The 26,179-nt window shown below is 53.1% G+C and overlaps 1 protein-coding gene across 1 annotated transcript; it reads left to right on the top strand.

The window, feature by feature from the left end:
• The first annotated feature begins 1,993 nt into the window (after positions 1-1,993).
• PTK7 (protein tyrosine kinase 7 (inactive)) lies at positions 1,994-25,956 on the top strand. Its single transcript, XM_060021631.2, has 19 exons — positions 1,994-2,076; positions 2,462-2,564; positions 2,932-3,122; positions 3,218-3,368; positions 4,348-4,496; positions 4,746-5,012; positions 8,574-8,707; positions 8,868-9,003; positions 9,115-9,234; positions 10,529-10,678; positions 10,796-10,946; positions 11,044-11,171; positions 12,505-12,708; positions 13,567-13,722; positions 14,347-14,579; positions 15,481-15,561; positions 23,228-23,379; positions 24,193-24,371; positions 24,865-25,956. The coding sequence occupies exons 2-19, from the start codon at positions 2,533-2,535 to the stop codon at positions 25,023-25,025; spliced, it is 2,775 nt and encodes a 924-aa protein (XP_059877614.2). The 5' UTR covers positions 1,994-2,076; positions 2,462-2,532; the 3' UTR covers positions 25,026-25,956.
• The last annotated feature ends 223 nt before the right edge of the window (positions 25,957-26,179 follow it).

Below are 26,179 nucleotides of genomic sequence, written 5' to 3'. Positions count from 1 at the left end.
GCCTCCTTGGATCATGGTCCTGGCTCTGCCACCAATTAGCTGTTTGATCTCTCTGGACCTCAGTTGACCCACCCATCCGTACTACACAGGGTTGTACCATGTTGCTCAGCGGGGGCAGGACCGCACTCCTGTGCAGATATTGGAACTGAGCGGGGTTGTTTGGGCTGTTAGGGTGACTGGGTGCAGATTTGCTAACTTGCACAGTGGGTGGGGTAGCCCAGCGTGGTGGAGAATTGTCCCATCCAGAGAGCCAGCAGGAACCCAATGAGAAGTAATGCGGGAGCTCCCAGCCCCTTTCAGCTCTGTGTGTCTTGCGGGCCGGCCCCTCTGGAACGCTGGGAAGCAGACCAACATCGGGTCAGCCCCTCCTCTGGCCCCAGCCCTGGGGGATCCTGAACTTGTCTTGAAACTGACTTTATGAGGAGACAGGTTCTTGTGCCCTAAAGAACCAACACCCCCCTCCCCCGGCTCCGCCCAGGGACTGGGAAGGGTGCTCTTTGGGCCAAGATCAGTCTCCAGTGGTTTGGGATGGGATGGGCAGAACCCCATTAGCCTCTTCCTTCCGGCCCTTACTGGGCCCAGTTTGGCCAGAGGCAGAGCCTGCTTCTTCACGTAGCAGCCCCAGGTGGCCTGTTCCTTCTTCCTGGAGGGGTAACGCATCCTCCTCTGTGCCATCACCGCCCCCCCCCCCCCACCTGCCAAACTCCCCAGGCGGCTGGTGTCCCGGGCTCTGCAGCTCTGGGCCTCTGCAGGGCGCCCACACGGACCAGGAACAAAGCCCGGTGTATTATTCCTGGCTTGGTAACTATGCCACCTGCGTGGCCCTGCCCTCCGCCTCCCCAGCCCATCTGCCACTCTGCACAGGCTCTTCACTCTCCCCTTTGTTTGGCTACAGTTCCACCTTTGATTGCAGGGCCCCTTCCTCCGAGGGTGCCCCCCTGACCCCTGCCAGAGCTGAACTGTAGCCATGCAGGAGGAGGAGTGGATTCAGGTGAAAACCTGGGACCACTTAGCTCACCTCTCACCTAGCACAGAAGAGCCAGCCTTGGCCACAGACGGATCCTTAAGGATGGAGAGAAGGACGTGGGGGTGGCCCTGGCATGTCTTTGGGAATAATGCCAGTTCAAGAGAATATTGGCTTCTCCTGTGATGGGATGGGTTCTCCCAAAGACGCCCCTGGGGAATGCTGGGCTGCAGAGTGGTCTGTGGATGCGATTCAGAGCCGCCTCCCTGACCTGTGGCCAGCTCTGATGCTGGACCCTCAGCGGGTATGTGAGTGCCAGCAATCCTTCCAAGAAGCTCTTTGGATCATGATTTAACTTTGCTCAGTGTCCTGCATTCTGAAGATGGTGGGAGGGTTGCTTGCTGATGTTCCCCGCTCCTTGGTCTGGCATTTCCTGTGATCTGGTCCCGTAGCTCCAAGGCCCTCTTCCTCTAGGGAGTGTCCCATGTGGCATTAATCCCCTCCTTCCCCTAGCCCTTGGGGCTCCCTCCCTCTTCGGTGTTCTAGAGGCACCGACTGCCCACAGCATTCATTTGGCACGAGCTTTGCCTTATCCTGGGTCCGCCTCCAGACTAGCGTCCTGGAGGGTACCGCATCTTTGTATCCTGCGGAGCACCCAGCACAGTGTAAACGTTCCTCAGTGGACACTTGGCAATTGTGGTCTAATGATCCTTCTCACCTGCACTTACTGGACGTCTCCTGTGCACAGGACAGTGGGTGACCTGTGTTAGAACAGTGGCTGCAGCTCCCCCTGACCCTGCCTCTCCCGTGTTCCCCATCTGCAGGTGCCCAGGCAACCATTGTCTTCATCAAGGAGCCATCCTCCCAGGATGCGCTGCAGGGGCGCCGGGCGCTGCTCCGCTGTGAGGTCGAGGCCCCAGGCCCAGTGCACGTGTACTGGCTGCTGGATGGGGCCCCAGTCCAGGACACCGAACGGCGCTTCGCCCAGGGCAGCAGCCTGAGCTTCGCAGCTGTGGACCGGCTGCAGGACTCGGGAGCCTTCCAGTGCGTGGCGCGGGATGATGCCACCGGAGAGGAGGCCCGCAGTGCCAACGCCTCCTTCAACATCAAATGTGAGAGCCGGGAGCTGTGCCCGCCCCCTCCCTCTAGACCCTCAACTCCCGAGCCCTGCGGGACTCCTCCTTTGCCTCAGCTTCTCCCATTTCCAGTTGAATGGGGCAGGGAGAATGCAGTTGGGGTCAGCTCTCTGCTTGTGTGGATAAGAGGAAGTTAAAAAGTTTTAATTTTTCCAGAACTTATTTTTTTTCCCCTTCAAGTCTTGAACCCATTGATCTGCCAGATACTTTTGCAAATGGCAGGAGCAGTGAGGCAGTGTGCCCCAGTGTCCCTCGGCTGCAGAGCCTCCAGGTTCCATCGTTTCCTGCTTGTCCTCCTCCTCTGCTCTCTCACTCTTGCTCTGCCCCGCCCCTCACTCTGCAACCATGGCCTCTGCTCCAGGGATTGAGTCCGGTCCCGTGGTCCTGAAGCATCCAGCCTCGGAAGCCGAGATCCAGCCACAGACCCAGGTCATGTTGCGTTGTCACATTGACGGGCACCCTCGGTAAGGAGACACTGAGGGTGGGGAGGGAAAGGGTTATTCTGGACTGATGTCAAGAGCTGTCTCCCCAAACTGTGGACTCTGCCACCGCCCCTGCCCCATGCTGCTCCACACTGGGCCCTGGTCACCAGAGAAGGGGCAGCCTTGTGCTGTGGAGTGATCCTGGATTCTGGGAGCTGTGAAATCTAGAATCTCAGCCAGATTCTGCCCCTGAATTGTGTGCCTCTGTGCAAGTCACGGTCCCTCTCCAGGCCTCAGTTTCCCCATTTGTAAACTGAGGGGTCTAGCCCTGACCCTCTGATTCTGGCCCTCCCTGCCGGCCACCTGAGACCCCCCTGCCCCCCTGCTACTGACCCCCTCGGCCCCTCAGGCCCACCTATCAGTGGTTCCAAGATGGGAGCGCCCTGTCTGATGGTCAGAGCAACCACACGGTCAGCAGTAAGGAGAAGAACCTGACCCTCCGGCCAGCCGGCCCTGAGCACAGTGGCATCTACTCCTGCTGTGCCCACAATGCCTTTGGCCAGGCCTGCAGCAGTCAGAACTTCACCTTGAGCATTGCTGGTGAGCCTGGGGCAGGGATGGAGAAGGTGAGTTGGGGATGGGGGAGGGGCCTCCCCACCTTGCCTGCTCATGTGTCTGTGCCTCCCTCACCCCAGATGAGAGCTTTGCCAGGGTGGTACTGGCCCCCCAGGACGTGGTAGTGGCAAGGAATGAGGAGGCCATGTTCCACTGTCAGTTCTCAGCCCACCCGCCCCCGAGCCTGCAGTGGGTCTTTGAGGATGAGACTCCCATCACTAACCGCAGCCGGTAAGGCATCTGGCAGCAGCTTTCCAGTATGGTGATAGAAGTTGTGTATGGTTCTCTAAAAGGGAATGAAGTTCTTATCGCAGACATCATAGATCTATACGTGTATTACTTTGACTTTCCAGCAGATGGCAGTAGAATGTCTTCCTGTTACAAAATGATTCCAACAAAGGGAAGGGTCTCCAGGAAGGGCATCTTTTTCCAGTTCCCGCAGACACACTGTGTGAGCCAGCGATGGCTCTGCTACTTTCTCTCCTCCCCTTCTGCCCACATGGGTCCTCTGGGATGGGGGGTAGAGACCCAAGGGTGGAGGGACACAGGGGACCTGGGGGATCACAGTCTGCACAGGAAGGTCCTGGAGGGCAAGGATACCTTACTCACACACATGCACGCACACGCACATTTTTTGGAAGAAGCAGACATTACTAGAAGGTGCCGGGAGGTGTCAGGCCCTCTATAGGGACTTCTGTCCTCATCCAGGCCCTATGAGAGCAGAGACCACACCACCTGTGTGGTGTCAGGTGTGGCCATGGTCCTTTGGAGGTGTGGCTCCCTAGGCTGTGGGCTGGGATCCCGCCTGGCTGCAGCCCTGAGGACATCATCAGTAGTCCGTCTGGTGCGTCTGAGGGACTTCTGGTGCTGGAGTTGCTGCTTTACCAGCAGGCGTATCTTGACACTGTCTCCACATTGATTGCTTGCTGCCTCCCACTTGCACTGCTGCTCGCCTGGCTGCCCCAAAGCTGCGTCTCTTGTAATTAGAATACACACCTCCACATACACGCGGACAAGCGCACGCACACACGTGCACACACAGGCACACACGCACACACCAGAGTGGCGTGTTGGCTTCCTTCTCTCTGCCCTGTTCCTGGTTGATTCCTTCCTGCATATCTGACCTGTGCAGGATGGGGTTCCACTGGCCGCCCTCCAGAAGAAGGCCTGTGGGCCACTCCTTTCAAAGAGCACTCTCTCCCCTCCACAGCCCCCCGCACGTCCGCAGAGCCACGGTGTTTGCCAACGGGTCCCTGCTGCTGACCCAGGTCCGGCCGCGCAATGCAGGGGTCTACCGCTGCGTAGGCCAGGGCCAGAGGGGCCCTCCTGTCATCCTGGAGGCCACTCTCCACCTGGCAGGTGGGTCCCTGGGTCTGGGGTGCCGAGGTGGGAGCCGCCTTCAACGTTGTGGGCACGTAGAGATTTAGGCTCCTGTTTCCACTCAGAGCAGCTTGGAGGGCAGAGGGAGGAAGAGGATGCTGGGCTTGGAAGAGGAAATGCTGAAGGTCACGGGGAGGGCTCGTGCTGGAAAGGGCAAGGCTTGCTGCGGGAGAACGTCAGGTACCCTGGGCCCCACAGTAACCAGGCTGTCTGCTCCCATCCCTGCAGAGATTGAAGATATGCCACCATTTGAGCCACGGGTGTTCACAGCTGGCAGCGAGGAGCGTGTGGCCTGCCCACCCCCCCAGGGTCTGCCGGAGCCCAGTGTGTGGTGGGAGCACGCGGGAGCCCGTCTGCCTGCCCACGGCAGAGTCTACCAGCAGGGCCATGAGCTGGTATTTGCCAGCACTGCCGAGAGCGATGCTGGTGTCTATACCTGCCATGCAGCCAACCTGGCTGGTTGGCGGAGACAGGATGTCAACATCACCGTGGCCAGTGAGCACCTTTGCCCTGAAGGGCGAGGCGAGGAGGGGAGCCCAGGTCCCAGGAGGTCTTGGGCTCTGGGTGTGATGGATAGAGGCTTCCCTGGTGCTCACCTGAGGCCCTGCCTCAGCTCTGAGCCCTGCCGGCTTGGGAACCAGTCAGCCGTTGGGAGGTGATATTGGAGTGGACAGTGGCGAGTCAGGCACAGAGGTTGTGGTGCCAGAAAAGTGGTCCTCTGGCTGCAGAGGACAAAGCAACAGAGTGGGAGTCTTGAGACCCAGGTCCCACTCCGTCCCCAGTGCATGGAATGACCACGGGTAGAAAGTCACCTGCCTTGCCAGGCGTCAGTTTCCTCATCCATAAAATAGGGCTTAATAACTCACTACCTTCCCTACTAGATGGCCAGAAAGATCAGTGAAGTAGATAAAAAAGATCTTTCCTTTTCTTTTTGGGGAAGGTGATGTGTCAGAGTTATAGGTAGTAATTATTTTATTTGTTGTTATACTTTCCAAATTTCTACAGTGAACATATGACTTGTGAAATAAATGATAAAGACCTATATACCCTTGCTACAGGCATAGAGATTTATTTATTTATACCATGCCTGTGTCAAACGTTTATGATAATTTAAAAGGATATCCGAGACAAATTCATACACACACACATACCATTTTGCAACCTGCTTCTTCCATTTACCTCTACATCTTTCCAAGTAGGTAAATTGCAAAAATTCAAAAAGATTTCAAACATGAAAAGAGCTTTGTACACTTGGAAGTTGTGATGGTATTATTCCCATTAAGATACTAAAACCTAGGAGACATGCACTTTCGTGCTCAGGTACCTGGTTCGGGTGGGAAGCTGCAGCATCCAGGTAACATGCGCTCAGGACACTTCCACAGCGACGTGCAGACAAATGCAAGCAGCCATGATCAGCCTTTCTCCAGTCGGGGTCTGTTGTTCACCTGTTTCATTGGGGACGCTTTTATTTTTTTATTATTATTTTTTAATTTTGCATTTTATTTATTTATTTATTTTTAATTATTTTTGGCTGCGTTGGATCTTTGTTACTTCGTTACTGTTTGCGGGCTTTCTCTAGTTGCAGTGAGCAGGGGCTACTCTTCATTGTGGTGTGCAGGCTTCTCATTGTGGTGACTTCTCTTGTTGCAGAGCACGGGCTCTAGGCATGCGGGCTTCAGTAGTGTGGCACGTGGGCTCAGTAGTTGTGGCTCATGGGCTTAGTTGTTCCGCGGCATGTGGCATCTTCCTGGACCAGGATCGAACCCATGTCCCCTGCATTGGCAGGCGGATTCTTAAGCACTGTGCCACCAGGGAAGTCCCGGGGATGCTTTTAAAAATACAGAATCTGGGACCACACTCCACATCTCCTGCCCCCGGCCTCTCTGGGGGTGGGCCCAGACAAAGAGTGTTCAGCATATGCTCCAAGTGAGGCATATGCGTGCTGGAGGTGGGAGTGCTGGCTTTGATCAGTCTTTTGACAGGCACCAACAGTGCCCTGTGCCTGCACTGCTCCCTGAGAAGACCTGTGGAATTAGAGAGAGTGCGTGACGCACGCAGGGCTGGACTGGTGCGAAGGGGTAGTGGGTACAGTTCGGAGGAGGAAGGACTCCATCCCTGCATTCCATCAACAGCTTTATCGAGTGCCTTCTTTGTGCTGGGCACTGCTCCCAGTACTGGGAATGCAGCAATGAACAAAGCAGACAAAAATCCTTCCCCTTGTGGAGCTCGTAGTCTAATAGCAACAAAGCAAGCAAGGAAAACAATTGAATGAACAAATATATGATTTTAGGTGGCAGCAGAGCCATGAAGAAAAATCAAATAGGGTAAGTGACAGAGAGATGGCATGAGGGCCAGGGGGAGTTTAGAGAAGGCTTCTTTAGAAGGTGGTATTTGAGCTGATGCTTAAATTAAAGAGGGAACCATGTGGACGGGCCCTGAGCAAGAACTGGGCTTGTAAATTGAAGGGACAGCAGTAGCCTGTGTGGCTTGTGTTGAATAAGTGATGGTGAGTGTGGTTGAGGTTGTCTGAGAGGCAGAGATTAGATCATATGAAGCTTTGTAAGAACATGGTAAGGACTTTGGTTTGTAATACAAGTGTACCAGTTAGCTACTGCTGTGTAACAAACCAGTCCAAAACATGAAACAATAGCCACCGATTTGCTCATGATTGATTCTGTGGGTATGGTTCAGCTCCATGTGCTGTTGGCGGCAGCTGGTACGTCAGCTGGTGGCTGGCTGTTCCCTGATGTCCTCCCTCAGGTGCCTCGCTCAGTCTGGCAGTTGAGGGAGGATATCGACCAGGGTGCCTTGGTTCCCTTCCACACAGCCACTCCAACAGACTAGCTCAGGCTTCTCACGTGGAGGCTGGGTTCCAAGAGTGCAAAACTGGATGCTGCAAGCCTTCTCAAGGCATTAGCTTAGACATTGTCCACTATATTCTATTGGACCGGGCAAGTCTCAGGCCACCCAGATTCCAGGCAGTAGAGAAATAGACCCTGCCTCTTGTTGGGAAAGTGGCAACGCCACATTACAAAGAGAAGCAAGAGATGGGAGGACTGTTTAAAGCCACCTTTGCAAAGTCTGCCCCACCAAGTCAGAGGATGAGAAGTCCTTGCAGGGACTGAGTGTGAGAGTGACATTTTCAAAAGGTGACTCTGGCTATTCTGAGAAGACTAGACTGTTAGGGGCAAGAGTCTAAACAGGAAACCAGTTAATAGATGACTGTAATCGTCTAGGGGAGGTGTTTAAGGGGCTTGAACAGAGGTGGTAGCGGTGGAGGTGGGAGGTGGTGAAAGTTAGGATACATTTTAGAGCTGAGGTAGATGAGGTTTGTATAGAATGAATGTGATGGCGGGGGGAGCCGTAGAGAGAGAAGTCAACTAAGTTTTTGGCTTATACAGTTGGCTGGATAGTGGTGCTATTTACTGAGATAGAGAAAACTGTGATGAGCAGGTTTGGGGAGAAATTGAGCATTCTCTTTTGCACGTATAAAGCCTGAAGTGCCTATTAGATATCCAGTTGGAAACGCCGGTAGGATTTGCAGGTCTGAAGTTCATTGGGGGGAGGCCAGGAGCCAGGCTGTTGGGACTCATCCACTTGGATGGTACTGAAGGCCGTGGACTGGATGAGATCATTCAGGGGATGAGCATGGCTAAAACGGAACAGAGATTCAGGGACCGAGCCTCGGAACGTTATGGTGTAATAAAGAAAGCAAGGATTTTGGAGTCATGCAGACCAGAGTTTTCAATCCTCTCTCTATCATGGATTAATAAATCACCATTACTTCTTTGAACCTCTGTTGTCTTACCTATAAAATGGGTATAAAAATAAATACCTGGGGGGTATATTGTGATCATTAGCTAGGATAATGTTCAAAAGGTACCGGCACATGGGCCTTCACTAAGGGGTCATGGCTGCAGTTATTGCCGGAGCAGACAAGGGTTTCTAAACTCAGGGCCGGGGTTGGGGGGGAGGGTATTAGAATTTCTTGGGATTGGATCTGTTGGTTTTGTAGATGGGTTGGTCAACCTTCTGTTTCCTCCCTGTCCCTCTAAGCTGTGCCCACGTGGCTGGAGAAGCCCCAAGACAGCCAGCTGGAGGAGGGCAAGCCAGGCTACTTGCATTGCCTGACCCAGGCCACACCCAAACCCACAGTCTCCTGGTACAGAAACCAGATGCTCATCTCGGAGGTGAGAACGGGGATTACTGCTGGGGGGGTGGGGCGGGGACACGGAGTCCTCTGTGCTCACCTCCAAGGCTCGCTTCCCCCCACCCCGAGGCTGTCCCCCAGGGAGATGATGGTGGGGGGTAGGCCGAGACCTGCTCTCAGGCACATCTTCTGTGCTGCAGGACTCGCGGTTCGAGGTCTTCAAGAACGGGACCTTGCGCATCAACAGCGTGGAGGTGTACGACGGGACGTGGTACCGCTGCGTGAGCAGCACCCCCGCTGGCAGCATCGAGGCCCAGGCCCGCGTCCAAGTGCTGGGTGAGCTGGCGCCTGGCCTCCTGGGCAGGAGAGGACCAGGGAGGGAGCAGCAGCGTCCAGAATCTTCAGGCCTGCCGCCTCAATTCCTCCCCTTTTCTGCTACTGAAACAGAAAAGCTCAAGTTCACACCACCGCCCCGGCCGCAGCAGTGCATGGAGTTTGACAAGGAGGCCACGGTTCCCTGCTCAGCCACAGGCCGAGAGAAGCCCACTATTAAGTGGGTCCGGGCAGGTGGGTACTGTGTGAGCATGGGGTGGGGGCAGCAGGCAGTCCACTGGTCAGATGTATGCCTGTCTGAGGACGAGCTGAGTGCCCAAAACTTTGGGATAGACAAGAAATGTAGGGGCCGATTTATGGTCCAGTTAGAAAAAAAAAAGCCAGACACAAAAGAGGTCAGGTTACAGCATTAAACAACATATAAGACGACTCAAGGCAACAAATGATTGGATTGGTCCAGACAGGGCCGTAAAGTCCTTTCCCTCTTTTCAAAATAGTCATCCTTTCCAATGTAAAAGTAATCCTTTAGAAAATTTTGGCAGAAAATAATGCATAATCCCACCATCAGTCATCTCTGGGTGTGTACCTTTTTGTGTGTACATCTTTTTGTTTTTACATAGCAGTTTTACTGTACATATAATTTTCACTTATTATACTTCCATGAGTTGAGTCATGCTTACTATAGAAATAGAAGATGCAGATAACTGTATGTAATTTTATCTTTTTTTACTTAACATTATCAAGCATTTCCCCGTGGTTTTGTACATAAACATTGGTTTTGATGATTGCAATAATATTCCAATGATTGGATTCACTGTAATTTACTTAAATATCCCCTAAATGTTGGACATTTGGGTTGTTAACCACCCTCCCTTCCTCCCTCCCTTTCTCTGCCTCTTTCTCTCTCTCTCTCTCTCTCTCTGTCTTTTTATTGCTGCAATAAACATCTTGAGGCAGAGTTTTTTCTGGACTTGGGTTTATTTCGTTTGGGAAAGATTCCCAGAAATGGAATAATTATGTATAAAAGGGTATGCACATTATTACAACCCTTGATGCGAATGGCCAAATTGTTTTTTAAAAGGTTTTTACATTCCCATTAACAGTGAGAGAGAGGGGGGTTGTAGATTCTGAGCAGCAAGTGGGCTGTCTCTGCTCAGGTGTCTGGGGGAGCTGTCTGTGGGGGGTGGAACTCAGAATGGGTGGGACGATGGCAAAGAGCAGGAATGAGTTCTAGGAGTGGAGAGTGACAGGCAGTGAGGGTGAGAGCAAGGCACATTCCAAGCCCAACCAGAAGTCCGGTTTGGTGGAAGTGGAACGTTATACAGGGCAGTAGAAGGACGTGAGACTGAAAAATTAGAAAAGGAGTAAGTAATAGGGACTCCCAATGCCTGGCTCAGGCGTTTGGATCTTGTCTGTGAATAGCCAGGAGCGATGCCGTGTTTTTCAGTAGAGGCGAGTGACTGAGGGCTTTGCTGGCCACTCATGGGACTCTGGTCCATCCCATCATTCCCCAATGTTGCCCCTGTAGATGGGAGCAGCCTTCCAGAGTGGGTGACGGACAACGCTGGGACCTTGCACTTCGCCAGGGTGACCCGCAATGATGCCGGCAACTACACTTGCATCGCCTCCAATGGGCTGCAGGGCCAGATCCGTGCCCACGTCCAGCTCACCGTGGCAGGTGCGACCGTGCAGGGGGCTGGGGCTGGGGCTGGCGGGCCCTGTGGGGCAGCTGCCTGCACCCCGCCAGCCCCTTTGCTCAGTGCTCCCTGCCCCTCACCGGGCTCTTCCCATCCAGTGTTCATCACCTTCAAGGTGGAGCCGGAGCGCACGACCGTGTACCAGGGCCACACGGCCCTGCTGCGGTGCGAGGCCCAGGGGGACCCCAAGCCACTCATTCAGTGGAAGGGCAAAGACCGTATCCTGGACCCCACCAAGCTGGGACCCAGGTAGGCTGTCTCCTTCCCACACCCACCCTGCCTCTCCTGCAGCCCAGTCTCCCTGGAGCTGGCCTGGTGGGCAACGCTGTGACTTCTCTCCTGGCAGGATGCACATCTTCCAGAACGGCTCCCTGGTGATCCACGATGTTGCCCCCGAGGACTCGGGCCGCTACACCTGCATCGCGGGCAACAGCTGCAACATCAAGCACACGGAGGCCCCCCTTTATGTCGTGGGTATGGGACCCGGAGGGGTGTCCTGCACAGGAAGTGGGGGCACCTCACTTCTTTCTCATCCTTGTGCTCATCGGCCCCTGTACACAGAAGGCACGAAACCATTTTTGCGGTGGGCGCGGGCATTCAGCTGTGTCCCCTCCACCAGGCCACCTCACCATCAGTCTCAGGTTCCTTGCCTGGACCTGGGCTCTCCCTTAAACATTCCACAGCTAGTGGGTGTGTGCCTGTTCCGGGGAAGTCAGGGGATGGTGCCCTTGTCCTAAAATGCTTCCTCCCAGGTCTCCCTACAGGTCCCTGGGTGGGCAGGGAGGGGATCAGGCCAGGAAGCAGCAGCACAAGTTTCCTTTACCCTGGAGGCCCAGAGAGGATGGTGTGTCAGGTGAAACACCCTGACTAGGGTCAGGGACTTGGGGTTTGGGTCTGGCCTCTCTTGTTAACCACCTCTGTGCCCTTGCAGGTGTTATTTCCTCCCCAGGGGCTTTTTTCTCTGTCTGTAAGGTGGGCGTGGTTTAAATGAGAGGTTTCAAACTTTTTTTGGTTTAGCAGCAGAACTGGTTTTCTAGACAAAGTTTTATGTGGAACTTTAAATGAGTAAGGTGAAGTGACAGCCTCCTTGGTTGAAGCCACTGGGTGTGTGTGAGAGTTGGGGAATCCTGCATGGCCTCCCCCTTGGGCCTCTCTCCCTCCAGGCACCTCTTTCTCCATGGGACCCGAGGCCACTGAAAGCCCCTAGACTAGAAGATCCCTTCTGCAAATACGTTTCTCTTTTTTTAATTTTTTTTTTTTGGCCATGCCGCACATGAAAGGTCTTAGTTCCCTGACCAGGGATTGAACCCATGCCCCCTGCAGTGGAAGTGCAGAGCCCTAACCACTGGACCGCCAGGGAAGTCCCTACCAATACTTTTCTTGAAGAACCACTCTGTGCTGGGCGATGACTGGGATTCTAAACCAAAAGTTCCCAGATGCAGCTCTTCAGAGCCTGACTCATGATGTTAAGTCATTAAGGAAGCTTGTTAGCAAACAGTGTGGGTTTGTGGTGGGGCCGACAGATGTGCCTCTTAGATGTGTCCCCGGCCTCGTGTCCAGATGCAGAGCCAGCTTGGGAATCACTGGCCTCAACTCCTGCAGAGCTCCCTCTGGCCTTGGTGGGGCCCTGAGGACCTGGCCCTTGTTGATGCCATTGCTGGTGGTAACCCTCCCTGGGTCGCTCTGGCTTGGTCAGGCCAAGTGTCTGGGAGGTTGTCTTATGTGTGCAGTAGGGAGCAGCCAGTAGAGAAGTAGGGCTGGGCTTGCTTCAGCGGCCCCTGCTCACACCTATCTGTATGTCTCTCAGACAAGCCGGTGCTGGAGGAGTCGGAGGGCCTGGGCAGCCCTCCACCTTACAAGATGATCCAGACTATTGGGCTGTCGGTGGGCGCCGCCGTGGCCTACATCATTGCCGTGCTGGGCCTCATGTTCTACTGCAAGAAGCGCTGCAAGGCCAAGCGGCTTCAGAAGCAGCCGGAGGGCGAGGAGCCAGAGATGGAGTGCCTCAACGGTGAGGGGCCCTGGAGGAGGGAGGCCCAGGAAGAGGGAGGTGGTGCTGTGCGCAGGTGCTGAGCGCCCTCCCGTGGCCACGGAGGACAGCGCTGTGGCGCTGGAGGGAACTGCTGGAGCCAGAGCAGAGCCGCTCTGCACCGCCCCCCTCCCCTTCCCCCGCCGCCCCCCTGCCCCAATCCCAGCTGGAAGCCTGGAGTTGGCCGATTCCCTGGGCCTTGGCTTCTGCGCAACCTGGCTTACATCTTGCTCGTTGGAGCCTCTTGGGCCAGCCTCCTACGTTTCCCTGCCTTCTCCCTGCAGTTCGAAACCACAGACATAATTTAAGTATGTGTGTTCATGTTTCTTTGCACACCTTGTCTCCCCCCATTAGTCTTTGAGATTCCCCAGGGGCGATCTGTCTGCCTGTTTCCCTCCTCCTGCCATTCTCTCCTCCGACTGGGAGCCCCCTGGGGACATTGCTGGGTCTCCCCTCTCAGTTTAGGAGTTCAGGAGCAGGGCCTGGGTTTCCCTTGTTGTGATTTTCCCTTTGTGCCTGCAGGAGACCCTATGAAAGCAAAAACCCTTATGTCACCATGCTGTCCAGGGACCATTGACTCAGATAAGACTTGTGCAGTTTTTTCCATTTCAAAAGTTGTAATCGGCTGTGTCAATAAGTGGTCATACCCTAAGGGATGCCTGTCTCCCTCGCCCCAGCCCCATCAGTTCATCGGTTGGATTGTGTGTGGATTTTGTGTGGGACCCCAGAATTGGACCCCTTTGGTGGAAGTGGGAGATTGTGGAAAAGAACTGCAGTCCCCGCCATGGTGGCCAGAGTGTCAGGTCTTATCCTGACACCCTCCCTGCCCCTTCTTCCCAGGTGGCCCTCTGCAGAACGGACAGCCCTCAGCAGAGATCCAAGAGGAAGTGGCCTTGACCAGCTTGGGCTCCAGCTCCGTGGCCACCAACAAACGCCACAGCACAAGTGACAAGATGCACTTCCCTCGGGCCAGCCTGCAGCCCATCACCACACTGGGTGTGTTGCCTTGGCCATCATCACCCCTGCTTAACTACAGGCTCTGGTCTGTCTTGGGGCTGCGCCAGGGCTGGTGGCTCTGGAGTCCCTGAGGCCCAGAACATCAGAAATGGAGGGAGCTTTGGAGAGGCCCGGTCCAGTGTGTCCCCCACCTGTTGTCCACACCCACCTCCACAGATTTTGTCATTCCTGTGTATTATTCACTTGATGTTTTATTTAGATTGACTCTCCCTCACCTTTAAAAAGAAATCAACTAAAGTTAGCTTTGTTTTAGGAATGACTCTGAAAGTTACGGATCTGTGCTAGTTAAATGTTTTCTGAGCATAGGTTAGAATGTAGAACTAAGATCTATTTATGGTGAATGACCTGAAATTCTCATACAGACCACCCTCTAGAAAGTACCATTAATCTGACCCCTTTATTTCACTGTTAGCAACTGCCAGGCCCAGGGCAGAAGGGGAAGTGGTTTGCTCAGGGTCACCCACACAGCTGGGGCCACCGCCCGGTCCAGGTGGGTGGAGCAGAGAGACTCCCTGCTGTGTGACACAGGCCAGGTGCCTCCCAAGTCAGGGGCTTTCTCTGCTCGGGGGAAGGCTGCTGGCCGACTCAGACGTGTGCCCGCAGGGAAGAGCGAGTTTGGGGAGGTGTTCCTGGCAAAGGCGCAGGGCTTGGAAGAGGGGGTGCCAGAGACCCTGGTGCTTGTGAAGAGCCTGCAGAGCCGGGACGAGCAGCAGCAGCTGGACTTCCGGAGGGAGTTCGAGATGTTTGGGAAGCTGAACCACGCCAACGTGGTGAGGCTGCTGGGACTGTGCCGGGAGGCCGAGCCCCACTACATGGTGCTGGAGTATGTGGACCTGGTATGCTGCTGGCCGGGGCCCTGCTTGTCTCGGGCTGGGCAGTGCTCTGACCTGGGGGGTGGGGGGCACCGTGGGAACCTGCTGTCACCACCTTGAGATGCTCAGCCTCCTGTCCCCCCAGCTCTCCGACACCCACCTTTCGTTGACCCGCACCCCGTCTGCCAGCCCCAGGTCTGGGGGTGAGACCCAGGTTCTTCCGGCTTCTCCCTCTGACCGCTGCTCAGAAACTGGCTTTCCTTCTTTCCCTGCAGCCCGCACCACTTGAGGGACAGTGTTAACCCAGCCACTAGCCTTGTCTTTCCACCCTGCTTGGCATGCCCAGCTCCACCCCTCACCCTTCATTCCCTCGCCCATCTAGGCCTAATCCCCTTGGTCTTCGAGCTGCTGCTTGTCAAACTCCCCAGCTCGGGGCAGGAAGGGGGCGGAGTGACCCTCGTCTTTCTGTTAGCGAGTGCTCGTGAGCACTTTGTGCATGTTTTTGCCGCTGGTGTCCCCTCTTCGTTATGTCTGGAGGACACAGCCTTCCTGTCTGGGGTCCGTGAAGACCCCGTGAGGACGGAGGGTTGGGGGCTGTGGGGTTTTCCTCTCCTGGCTCCCTCAGGGCAGGGGCTTCCTCACCTGCCCATCTGGGGCCTCCCCTGAGGGCCGCAATGACCGTCCTCCTCCCTTTCCGACGTGAGAGCTTCTAGGAGGCACTTCCTATAGTTTTTAATTCCCACTGGACACTCCCCATGGGAGGGGGTCTGGGCTGGGGATTGGGCGTTCAGGTCAGAGCTCCTCAACCCCCCCACCCACCCACCATCCCCCCGGGGGCGGGTACCTTGTGAGCACCTGCTGGGTTGGATGCTTTGGAGATACCGGCTGGACTCTGACTTGACAGGGACGCTTGGCTTTTCCTCAGGGAGACCTCAAACAGTTCCTGAGGATTTCCAAGAGCAAGGATGAAAAGTTGAAGTCGCAGCCCCTCAGCACGAAGCAGAAGGTGAGGACGGGGGCGGGTCGAGGCCCCCAAGGTGGGCCAGGACCCGGGGCGGTTACCTAACAGCAGTGCACTGGTTGAAGGCATCCTGTGGGCCAGGCCCCGTGTAAGTACTTACCTCAGCGATCACGGTGATCCTCTGCGATACATGTCGCTGTCCGAGTTGTGGGTGAAGACGCCAAGGTTTAGAGAGATTAGGTGACTTGTCCCAGTCATGGAGCCTGTGAGTGCCTTTGTGTGGCCATGTTGCTTTCGGAGAGAAGAGCTGCCCTTCACCTTGGCCGCTGGAGCAGGACTTCTGTCGCCTGCCTTGGACGCTGAGCTGGAGGAGCAGCAGGCAGCCTGGGCGTCTAGGGGCCTTCGGGGCTGGGCGTGGCCCTGAGCGTGTTGCTTCATCCTCCGCGTGTGAACTGGCCTCCTGACATGGTGCCCCTGCCTCCATCTCCGAGAATCCACAGGATTGTCTGCTGTGGCTGTATGTGGAAAGCCACAGGACAGGACGTGCTTCTCCAGCTGGGTGGGATGTCAGGACCCCAGAGCTCACAAATCAGGGCACGCGTGGAGCCAGTGAATCTGGCATGATGGGCCCTTGGGGATGCAAAATTGAGACTGTGCCTGTCCTTGGGGCACTTAGGATCTAGTGGGAGAGCTTGGGTAAGTGAGTATGGCGCGTGCCTTACAGACTTCAGGTAAGACACAGAAAGCAAGTGAGAGACATAAAATAAGAGACGTTGAAGACATCCACGTCCTTTAGGTGGACAGAGAGTGTGGTTAACAAAGAAGGTCTCCTGGTAGAGAAAGGCATTCGAGTTCAAGTCTCAAGGACAAGAAGTAGGTGAATGGTGGGAAGAAGAGGAGTTTAGGTATGTTGCTTTGGCTGGGACAGGGGCGTAGGCAGGTGACGGGAAGTTATTTCCATCACGTGATCCGAGGGACTCTCTTTGGCTGAGAGCCGTCACCACTGTTGCTGAAGATCTCTCCACACTTTTTTGCCCAAGTGTCTTGAACTTGATGGGGAAAATGCAGTAAGTTGGGTTTCATACTCTCCAAGGACAATATTCTGCATTGGATGGTGGGGGAAGGGCATTGCTTTAAAAAAAAATTGGAGGTTTATGGACCGTACCTCAGACTTGCGGAATCTGTGAGAGTGGGGTCTGAGGATCTGCATTTTTTTTTTTTTTTTTTTGCGGTATGCGGGCCTCTCACTGTTGTGGCCTCTCCCATTGGGGAGCAGAGGCTCCGGATGCGCAGGCTCAGCGGCCATGGCTCACGGGCCCAGCCGCTCCACGGCATGTGGGCTCTTCCCGGACCGGGGCACGAACCCGTGTCCCCTGTATCGGCAGGCAGACTCTCAACCACTGCGCCACCAGGGAAGCCCGGATCCACATTTTTTAAACAAGCTCTCCAGCTGATTCTTAAGCTCATTAAGGTTTAAGGAGCCCAGGAGTAGCATAGTGGCTTTGTAATGGTTTTGGTTAAAGTCCCCTGTAAGAAATGCATTTTAGGGCTTCCCTGGTGTCGCAGTGGTTAAGAATCCTCCTGCCAATGCAGGGGACATGGGTTTGTGCCCTGGTCCAGGAAGATCCTACATGCCACAGAGCAACTAAGCCCGTATACCACAACTACCGAGCCTGTGCTCTAGAGCCCGCAAGCCACAACTACTAAAGCCCTTGTGCCTAGAGCCTGTGCTCCGCAACCAGAGAAGCCACCACAATGAGAAGCCCGCACACCGCAACAAAGAGTGGCCCCTGCTCGCCGCAACTAGAGAAAGCCCGCACGCAGCAACGAAGACTCCAACGCAGCCAAAAATAATAAATAAATTTATTTAAAAAAATGCATTTTACATCATGGCCCAGCAAACACACACATACACACACACACAACTAAAATTAATCTTTCACAACCCTGTATTTGATGCACTTAATATTTCCTATCCTATCCTTTTTTTTTTTTAACCCACTAAATTGGTTTTCAGACCCATATGGGTCTCGATCAGTAGTTTGAAAAACACTTCTTTTGGGGGATTCCATGAAAATGAAAATTCTTAGGAAAGCTATATTAAAATTTGTAGATGCTTTCTGGCGCTAATAATTTAGTGAGCTGCTGTGCCACTTTATATTCCTAGGGTTCTGGGGGAATAGAAGGAGAAAACGTTCAGGTTTTTTTTTTTTTTTTTTTTTTTTTTTTGCGGTACGCGGGCCTCTCACTGGCGTGGCCTCTCCCGTTGCGGAGCACAGGCTCCGGACGCGCAGGCTCAGCGGCCATGGCTCATGGGCCCAGCCACTCCGCGGCATGTGGGATCTTCCCGGACTGGGGCACAAACCCTTGTCCCCTGTATTGGCAGGCGGTCTCTCAACCACTGCGCCACCAGGGAAGCCCAACGTTCAGTTTTTTTTTTTTTTTTTTTTTTTTTTCAACGTTCAGTTTTTAAAGGGAGGTGGTGGAGTGGTAAGCAGGGTGCTCCCTGGCCAGCTAGAGCTGGAATGAGGGCGCTGTGCCTGGACGGGGAGGAGCCTCAGGAGGATTCCAGGGTAGCTGTGGGATCGTGATAGCAATCAAAGACACAGGCCCTGGGTGGTGGCATAATTGTAGGTGATGCTTGTTAGAGTAGCTGATAAGATAATGGAGATGTTGAAGTTGGAGCACTGTAACCTGTGATTTCTCCATGGATCACCTTCAAGCTAATGATGGGACCAGGAGCAGGGGCCGCTTAGCACACCTGGTGGACAACGCTTTGCTTTAAGCAGTCAGATGCCGGATAGGAAGCAGCAGCCTGTTTGGGAAGAGCAGGGAAGCATCACGGTGGCTTAGCCAGAACTTGGGCGAGCCCCCAGGGTGTTAAAGTTGGAAAGGAGGGGTGGATCTGGTCTTTACCAAACTGCAGGTGTTTATAACAGCATTTGAAAATTAATCCCGTGGCCATCTGATGGCGGCTTGCCCAGCAGTAAGGAAACACTTAACTGGCTTGGGTTAACAGAATTCCCTTTTACTGTCCTCGCTTAGCCAGTATTTCCAGAAGCACTGCTTCTCTGGAAAGATAGCAAGTTAGTCACTGGGCCAAGACCTCTGTCTTCTGTTCCCATGACTAGCAGCAGATTGTTTAGCTTGTGAGCCAGAGCAGAGAGGGCAGGCTGAGGGGAAAGCCAAGTCTGATGAGGGCTTGTTACAAAATCCTTTGTCTGCCCCTTACGGACAACGGGGCAAGGCTGGACAATGCCCTGGCGTTTCGTTTTTTTTTTTTTTTGCTGTAGGCGGACCTCTCACTGTTGTGGCCTCACCCGTTGTGGAGCACAGGCTCCGGACGCACAGGCTCAGCGGCCATGGCTCACGGGCCCAGCCGCTCCGCGGCATGTGGGATCTTCCCAGACTGGGGCACGAACCCACGTCCCCTGCATCGGCAGGCGGACTCCCAACCACTGCGCCACCAGGGAAGCCCGTGGCTTCACTTTTGATAAAGAAAATGCACCAAAAAGATGAGATTTCCCCTAACTCTTGGTAGTGGCCCGCGTTCAGCCCGTCTGCATATGCAGTGTCAGTCGATATGTTGGATATGTAATGGGTCCAGACTGGTTGTGGTTGGGATCAGTGCTGCCTAATAGAACTGAATAGAATAGGTGGTGGAAACATTCCATACCTGTGCTGTCCAGTGCAGTGGTCACCAGCCCCACGTGGCTACTGAGCACTTAGCATGTGGCTAGAGAGACGGAGGAGCTGAGTTTTTTATTTTATTAAGTTTTAATTAACTGAAATAGCCACACGGGTCTAGGGGGCTACTGTTTTGGACAGCGCAGGTGTAGACCATTGTTTTTAAACTTTTTTGACTGAGACCCACAGTAGCAAAAAAAAGAAAAAGAAAAGAGAGCACATTTTACATCACAATGCAACACAGACGTGCATATTTATTTATTTATTTTAAATATTCTAAAGTATCACTTTTTTAAAATTAATTTATTTATTTTTGGTTGCGTTGGGTCTTTGTTGCTGCGTGCGGGCTTTTCTCTAGTTGTGACGAGTGGTGGCTGTTCTTCATTGCGGTGCACGGGTTTCTCATTGCGGTGGCTTCTCTAGTTGCAGAGCACAGGCTCTAGGCGCACGGGCTCCAGTAGTTGTGGCACGTGGGCTCAGTAGTTGTGGCTCGCGGGCTCTAGAGCGCAGGCTCAGTAGTTGTGGCACACGGACTTAGTTGCTCCTCGGCATGTGGGATCTTCCCGGAGCAGGGCTTGAGCCGTTGTCCCCTGCATTAGCAGGTGGATTCTTAACCACTGCGCCACCAGGGAAGTCCCAGACGTGTATATTTAAAAAATGAAAAAAGTTCCATGAATGATAGTTATCCTTACCACGTGTGATACACTCTGATATTTTCTATTCCTTTAAAAAAAAAGTGCTGGTTAAGATTCACTAAATGGGTTTTATGCCATACTAGTAGGTTGTGACCACAATTAGCAACTCTCCAGTGGAGGCAGTGGGGCCTGCAGGGATCTCACTGGTCAGAGCACACAGACTGAGAAGATCTGTTTTTGGAGTGACCCCTCTCCCAGTGTTTGGACTCAGCTCCTCTCCTGGCCTTTCCGTAACCCTGGGAGCCAGGCCGGTGAAGCTGCTTGGAGCCAGCCAGGGATGCCGAAGGGCCAGTCCACAGCCAGCACCCCACCCCTGGGGTCACTGATGGCAGACAGCCCTTCCTGTGCCCCCATCCACAGTGAGGTGACCCAGGAAAGGCGGCTGCAGTGTTGAGGAAAGAGCCAGGCTTTGGCATTCGGCTGGGACTGTGGGCAAAGCTGAGGAGGAGCCCACCTCACAGAGAGCAAGAAGGGGAGCGGCTAGCTTGGCTCAGGGCCCGGGCACACAGTAGGTGCACAACAAGTGTTCCCACCCCCTTCTCTCTGACTGCTTGGTCTCCTCCTTGCCCTGGGTAATGTGGGAGCAGCCCTTCTACCACTCACATTCACCTTTGTTCCTTTTTGAACTTCAGGGACATAGAATCAGATAAACCATAATCTTGGTTAATCGGTGACATACTGTCATTGGTCCACACACAGGCTGCTTTTACTTACTTATTGTTATTTTTTTAATCTTTTTATTGACTTGTGTATGTATGTGTGTATGTTTGTTTCACTTTGATATTTCAAACTTAAAAGACTGTAAGAATGGTTCAAGGAGCTCCTACAAACCCTTTAGCCAGATTCAGTTGTTTACGTTTTGCCCCATTTGCTTTATTGTTCTCTGTGTCTGTATATTATTATTATTATGCATTTTTCTGAACCATTGGAGGTAGGTTACAGGCCGACTTCTGACCTTTTGCAATCAGATGTGTGGCAAATGATACCTTGTCAGGTCTTGATTAGTATTTTCTTGGTCGCCCATGATACTGGTCCTTAGCCACGTTTGTCTCTCCGTGATTTAGTATGTGGTGGGTGGCTTCTCCCTTATGGATCCTGAAAGTGAGTCTGTGTGCTGGAAGAAATACACAGCTGGCCAGTAACTTGTTAAATAACCTTCCACGCGGACCTCTTTGCATTTCTGTTTGCCTTGTTTTTATACACAAGGAAATGCTACATGTCCTGTGTCCCTTGGTGTTGCTCCCAAGGATTGGATAAGGTGACGGAGGCATAGGGACCATTGGTCTTTACAGGCACTCTCCTGGTGCTCCGATTTTACCTCTGTTTGGCATGGCTCACCTTCCCCCAATTGGTGACACCCTTCTGCAGGTACAATTCTTACCTCCCTTCTAGACTGCCCTCTCACCAGGAGCCCAGTCTTGCCATCCCTGTCATATTCCATCAGCACCCAATTGTATGTGGTGTATAGTAGATGCTCAGTTGATATTCGTTCAGTGCATTGGTGTATATTTTTTAAATGTTAATATTTCTTAATTATAATTACACTTAATATGTTATATAATGTATTATATGTAATACATTCACATGGCTCAAAAACTTTTAAAAGGTGTCAGTGAAAAGTCTCCCCAACTGTCTTACACTTTGGAAAATAGTATTGCATTATTTTGTAATGCTAGAGCTACTCACAGTCCATGACCCCCCACAAGGTATCTTAGAGAAACTCATGCATATATACACTCATAAGAACATTCATAACAGCACTGTTTTTTTTTTTAAAGAGGGAGGGAGGGAGGAAGGGAGGGAGGAAGAGAGAGGTCATGCTCTTATTTATTTATTTATTTATTTAGTTGTGCCGGGTCTTAGTTGTGGCCGGTGGGCTCCTTAATTGTGGCTTGTGGGCTCCTTAGTTGAGGCTTGCCAGCTCCTTAGTTGTGGCACGTGGGCTCCTTAGTTGTGGCATGCATGTAGGATCTAGTTCCCTGACCAGGGATCGAACCTGGGCCCCCTGCATTGGGAGCTCGGAGTCTAACCACTGTGCCACCAGGGAAGTACCCAGTACTGTTCTTTTTTTTTTTTTTAATTTTATTTTTGGCTGCGTTGGGTCTTTGTTGCCGCACGCGGGCTTTTCTCTGGTTGTGGCGAGCGGGGGCTACTCTTCGTTGCGGTGCGTGGGTTTCTCATTGTGGTGGGTTCTCTTGTTGTGGAGCACGGGCTCTAGGCGCTTCAGTAGTTGTGGCATGTGGGCTCAGTAGTTGCCCAGCACTGTTCTTAATAGTGAAAATCTGGCAGGGGGCGGGGGGGGAAACAAATTTCCACTGACATTAGAAGGAATAAATTATGATGTGTTTATGATGAGAAAGAACTCAGTACAATGATATCCCAAAAAAAGGATGAACCTTGCAATGTTAAGTGACAGAATCAAGGCACAAAGGAATATACGTATTTGTATGATTGCAGCCTTATCTGGCTCTAAAACAGGCAAAACGGAATTGTATTGTTTGTTTAGGAATATACGCATCAGCGGTAAAACTGTAAAGAACAGACAAGACATTATTTTCATACAAGTCAGGATAGTGATTACCTCTTGAGGAGAGAGGAGAATTTGTGATGGGGAAGGAGCCAGTGAGGAGCTTCTGGGGGCCTATCATTGGTTTCTTTTTTTAACTTGGTGACTGTTACCTGGGTGTGGGCGTTATAGTTATTCGTGAAAGTAGACATATTTTATGAACTTTTCTATATGTAGTTCACACCAAAATGTAAACCAAAAGTTTCCCTACCTTTTCTCTCTGGCCTCCAGCTACCCTTCTCAGAGGCAACCTGTGTGTGTGTGTGTGTGTGTGTGTGTGTGTGTGTGTGTGTCTCTATCTACCTTCGCTCACACATATATTTTATATATAGATATATATGATTGTTTATTTTGTTTTTTATGAAATGCAACTAGTAGAAAATATGTAACTTTGAAGTAAAAAAAAAAAAGGAGCAGCCCATAAAGATGTGAGCTATACTTACTGCCCAGTTATTTTTCACTCAGCAGATGGTCACTATGTGGTCTCCCCACCCCACCTGCCACTCACTCAATCTAGCACCTGCTGTGCATGGGCGTGGGGCCGAAAACTTTATTTCATTCAATTCAGTTCTCCAACAACCCAGGAGGCGCAGGTCCTGTTATTCCCATTTTACAGAGAAGGGAACAGGCTGTTGTGCCTTTGTTTTGGGGCTTCCTTCAGCATCACATTAATGGTGCTGAGACCCCACCAAGAGCTGTGTCAAGGGCGGTCCGCCAGTACCCCAGTCCTGATGTGCTCTGACAGCCCCCTTTCTCGTTCCAGGTGGCTCTGTGTACCCAAGTGGCCCTGGGAATGGAGCACCTGTCCAACAACCGCTTTGTGCACAAGGACCTGGCCGCTCGAAACTGCCTGGTCAGCGCTCAGAGACAGGTGAAGGTGTCGGCCCTGGGGCTCAGCAAGGACGTGTACAACAGGTAGGGGGCACAGGTGGAGTGGGCGAGGGGCAGAGGGCAGACACAGCTGGTGGGGGGGTGGGAAAGGGCTTAGTCCAAAGCTGGAGGCCCCTGGAGGGGCAGAACCTTCCCACCCTCTCCCAAGGGTGCAGTAGGCATCCCAGCCAGTGGACCACAGCTCCCTCATCTTACACATTTTCTCTAGTGATAAAACAATTATAAACCTTTTTCAAAAGTAACTAGTCACACTTTATGTGGTTTTCTATAGAATTTAACTATTCATATGGTTCTCTCTGTAACTTCCTGAACTCAGTAGTTATTTTTAAGGCTAAGACTTAAAGCTCAGCACCCGTAGCCAGAGATCGCGCTGGAATATACATTACCTGGTGCCTCCGGGAGCTTCCCCTCGAGTCATCCCAGTTTTGACTCACCCTGATTTGTCTGACCGTTGCTTTAGTCATGATTGGGTTATCACTACTAAAGCTCTTTAAGATTTCTTTCCATTTAACGTGTTGATTTTTCACACTTTTAAACTAATATAGAAAGTATGTACGATTATTAGCTTTTAAATATTGACATTAGGCGAAGTCTGATTCTTAAGGGAATTTTTTAACCGTCAGACCCCATGTGGATGCCTCCAGGTTTCATCCAGTATACAACCCCCCCACCCCACCCCTTGCTAAGCAAAAACGTTTCCAATTTCCCTGAATGCCTTGATACAGAAAATCTGGGCTGTAGCTTGGGTATGAGACCCAGACCTGGGATGAGGTGGGGATCCCAGGCTGTGCCCCTCACCCCCCTACCCCCATGCCTGTGTGTCCTCTTGTCCCACAGTGAGTACTACCACTTCCGCCAGGCCTGGGTGCCGCTGCGCTGGATGTCCCCTGAGGCCATCCTGGAGGGCGACTTCTCCACCAAGTCTGATGTCTGGGCCTTCGGTGTGCTGATGTGGGAAGTGTTCACTCACGGGGAAATGCCCCACGGAGGGCAGGCAGACGACGAAGTGCTGGCAGGTAGGCAGCTCTGTTTCCGAGAGACAGTTCCAGATGTTCTCTAGGTGGAGAGCTTGCTCAGGGTCCCGGGGCCAGTTCAGCCCCCGCCCTCCTCTCTCAGGGCTGGTATCAGCACGTACGTGGATATGGCCACTCCACTTGTTAGATTACCGAAATACCTTCATACTGGTTGGTAAATAGCCCTTGTCCCCAGTGTTCACTCCAGCTACTCTGGTGCCTGCCTATTGACCCCACTTCAGCCCCTGTGTATTGGCTGCTTCTTGTGCTGCTTGGACCCTGCCCCCGCCAGCCAGAGAGAGCTGGGATCAGGGGAGTCCTCCCCTTTGCTTGCAAGATGCTTTCTATAAACTCCCTGAATCCTTGCTCATCCACACTGGCCAGCGTCCCTCAGAGTCTCCCTCACGTGGCTGCCTGTGGGAACTGCAGGCTCCACAGAGTATTGGACAGGTGGTTAAATATTTTGACTAACCCTCTTCCCACCGTCTTTCTGCAGACTTGCAGGCTGGGAAGGCCAGACTCCCGCAGCCTGAGGGCTGCCCTTCCAAACTCTACCGGCTGATGCAGCGCTGCTGGGCCCTCAGCCCCAAGGACCGGCCCTCCTTCAGCGAGATCGCCAACACCCTGGGAGACAACCCCGCGGATAACAAGCCGTGAGGAGGGAGCCCAGGCAGGCTGTGCCTCAGGATGGCGTGGGCAGGGGAGGACCTCCTGAGGGGTGCCCACAGCATGATGGGCAAGATCCTGGTCCTCTCGGGCCCTAGGGGCCCCGCCCGGGCACCACAGGCACTGCTGAGGTCAGGCAGGGCCTGGGCTTTCTTCCTCTTCCTCACTCTCAGCCCTTGGGGAGGCTGATTTGGACCCAGACTGGGTGACTGGGGCTTTGGGCTGGGCAGCTTTCTCTACCACCCCTTCCCCCATCAGGGGCAGTGTGGGTGCCTCAGGTAAACCCAATTTCTGGCCTGGGTCTCCTCCCTTCCACCAGGTCCAGTTCTGCCACTCACCTGCCAACTTCATCGGGGGAGGGCTAGGCTGGAGGTGAGCTGGCTTCAAGGGGATTTCCTTAATATACTCAAGTCCTGGATTGTTCTGGCCTCTGGGGACCACTGTGGGGTCTGCACTAGGATCATGGAGGACCCAGCCAGCGAGTCCCCCCCCACCCCCACCCCCGCCATGGACATGTGCACGCTGACCCAGACCTGCGCCTCCTACCCACCCTTCTCTCCTTTTCTCATCCTAAGTGCCTGGCAGATGAAGGAGTTTTCAGGAGCTTTTGACACTATATAACCCGCCCTTTTTGTATGCACCGTGGGCGGCTTTTGTATGTAATTGCAGTGTGGGGTGGGAGGGCATGGGACGTAGGGGTGGGTCCTGGAGGAGATGGGACAGTGGGCCACCCCTGCCTCACACCTTTATTGTTGTTGTTGTTGTTTGTTTGTTTGTTTTGGTTTTTTTTTTACACTCGCTGCTCTCAATAAAGAAGCCTTTTTTACAACCTGCTTCTGATGCTCATTCCCTACTTTTTGCCCATAAATGATGTGCCTTCTTCCCTCGCTTATCGGAAGGAGCCATGTGCCTTCCCGGAGTCTTGGGGGGTGCTTGGGCAGGGATAACTGGCAGACACTGGTCCTTCTCTCTGGTTTGTGGAGCAGTTGAATACTTTTTTTTTTTTTTGGCCACACTGCGTGGCTTGCGGGGTCTTAGTTCCCCAACCAGGGACTGAATCCGGGCCACAGCAGTGAAAACATGGAGTCCTAACCACTGGACTGCCAGGGAGTTTCCTCCTGGGGAAGTTGAGAATGTGGGCTCAG

The sequence above is a fragment of the Delphinus delphis genome, chromosome 10 (genome assembly GCF_949987515.2).
Source record: "Delphinus delphis chromosome 10, mDelDel1.2, whole genome shotgun sequence".
Taxonomy (NCBI): domain Eukaryota; kingdom Metazoa; phylum Chordata; class Mammalia; order Artiodactyla; family Delphinidae; genus Delphinus; species Delphinus delphis.
The sequence above is the reverse complement of the archived record's forward strand: the minus strand, read 5'-3'. Positions and strand labels throughout refer to the sequence as shown.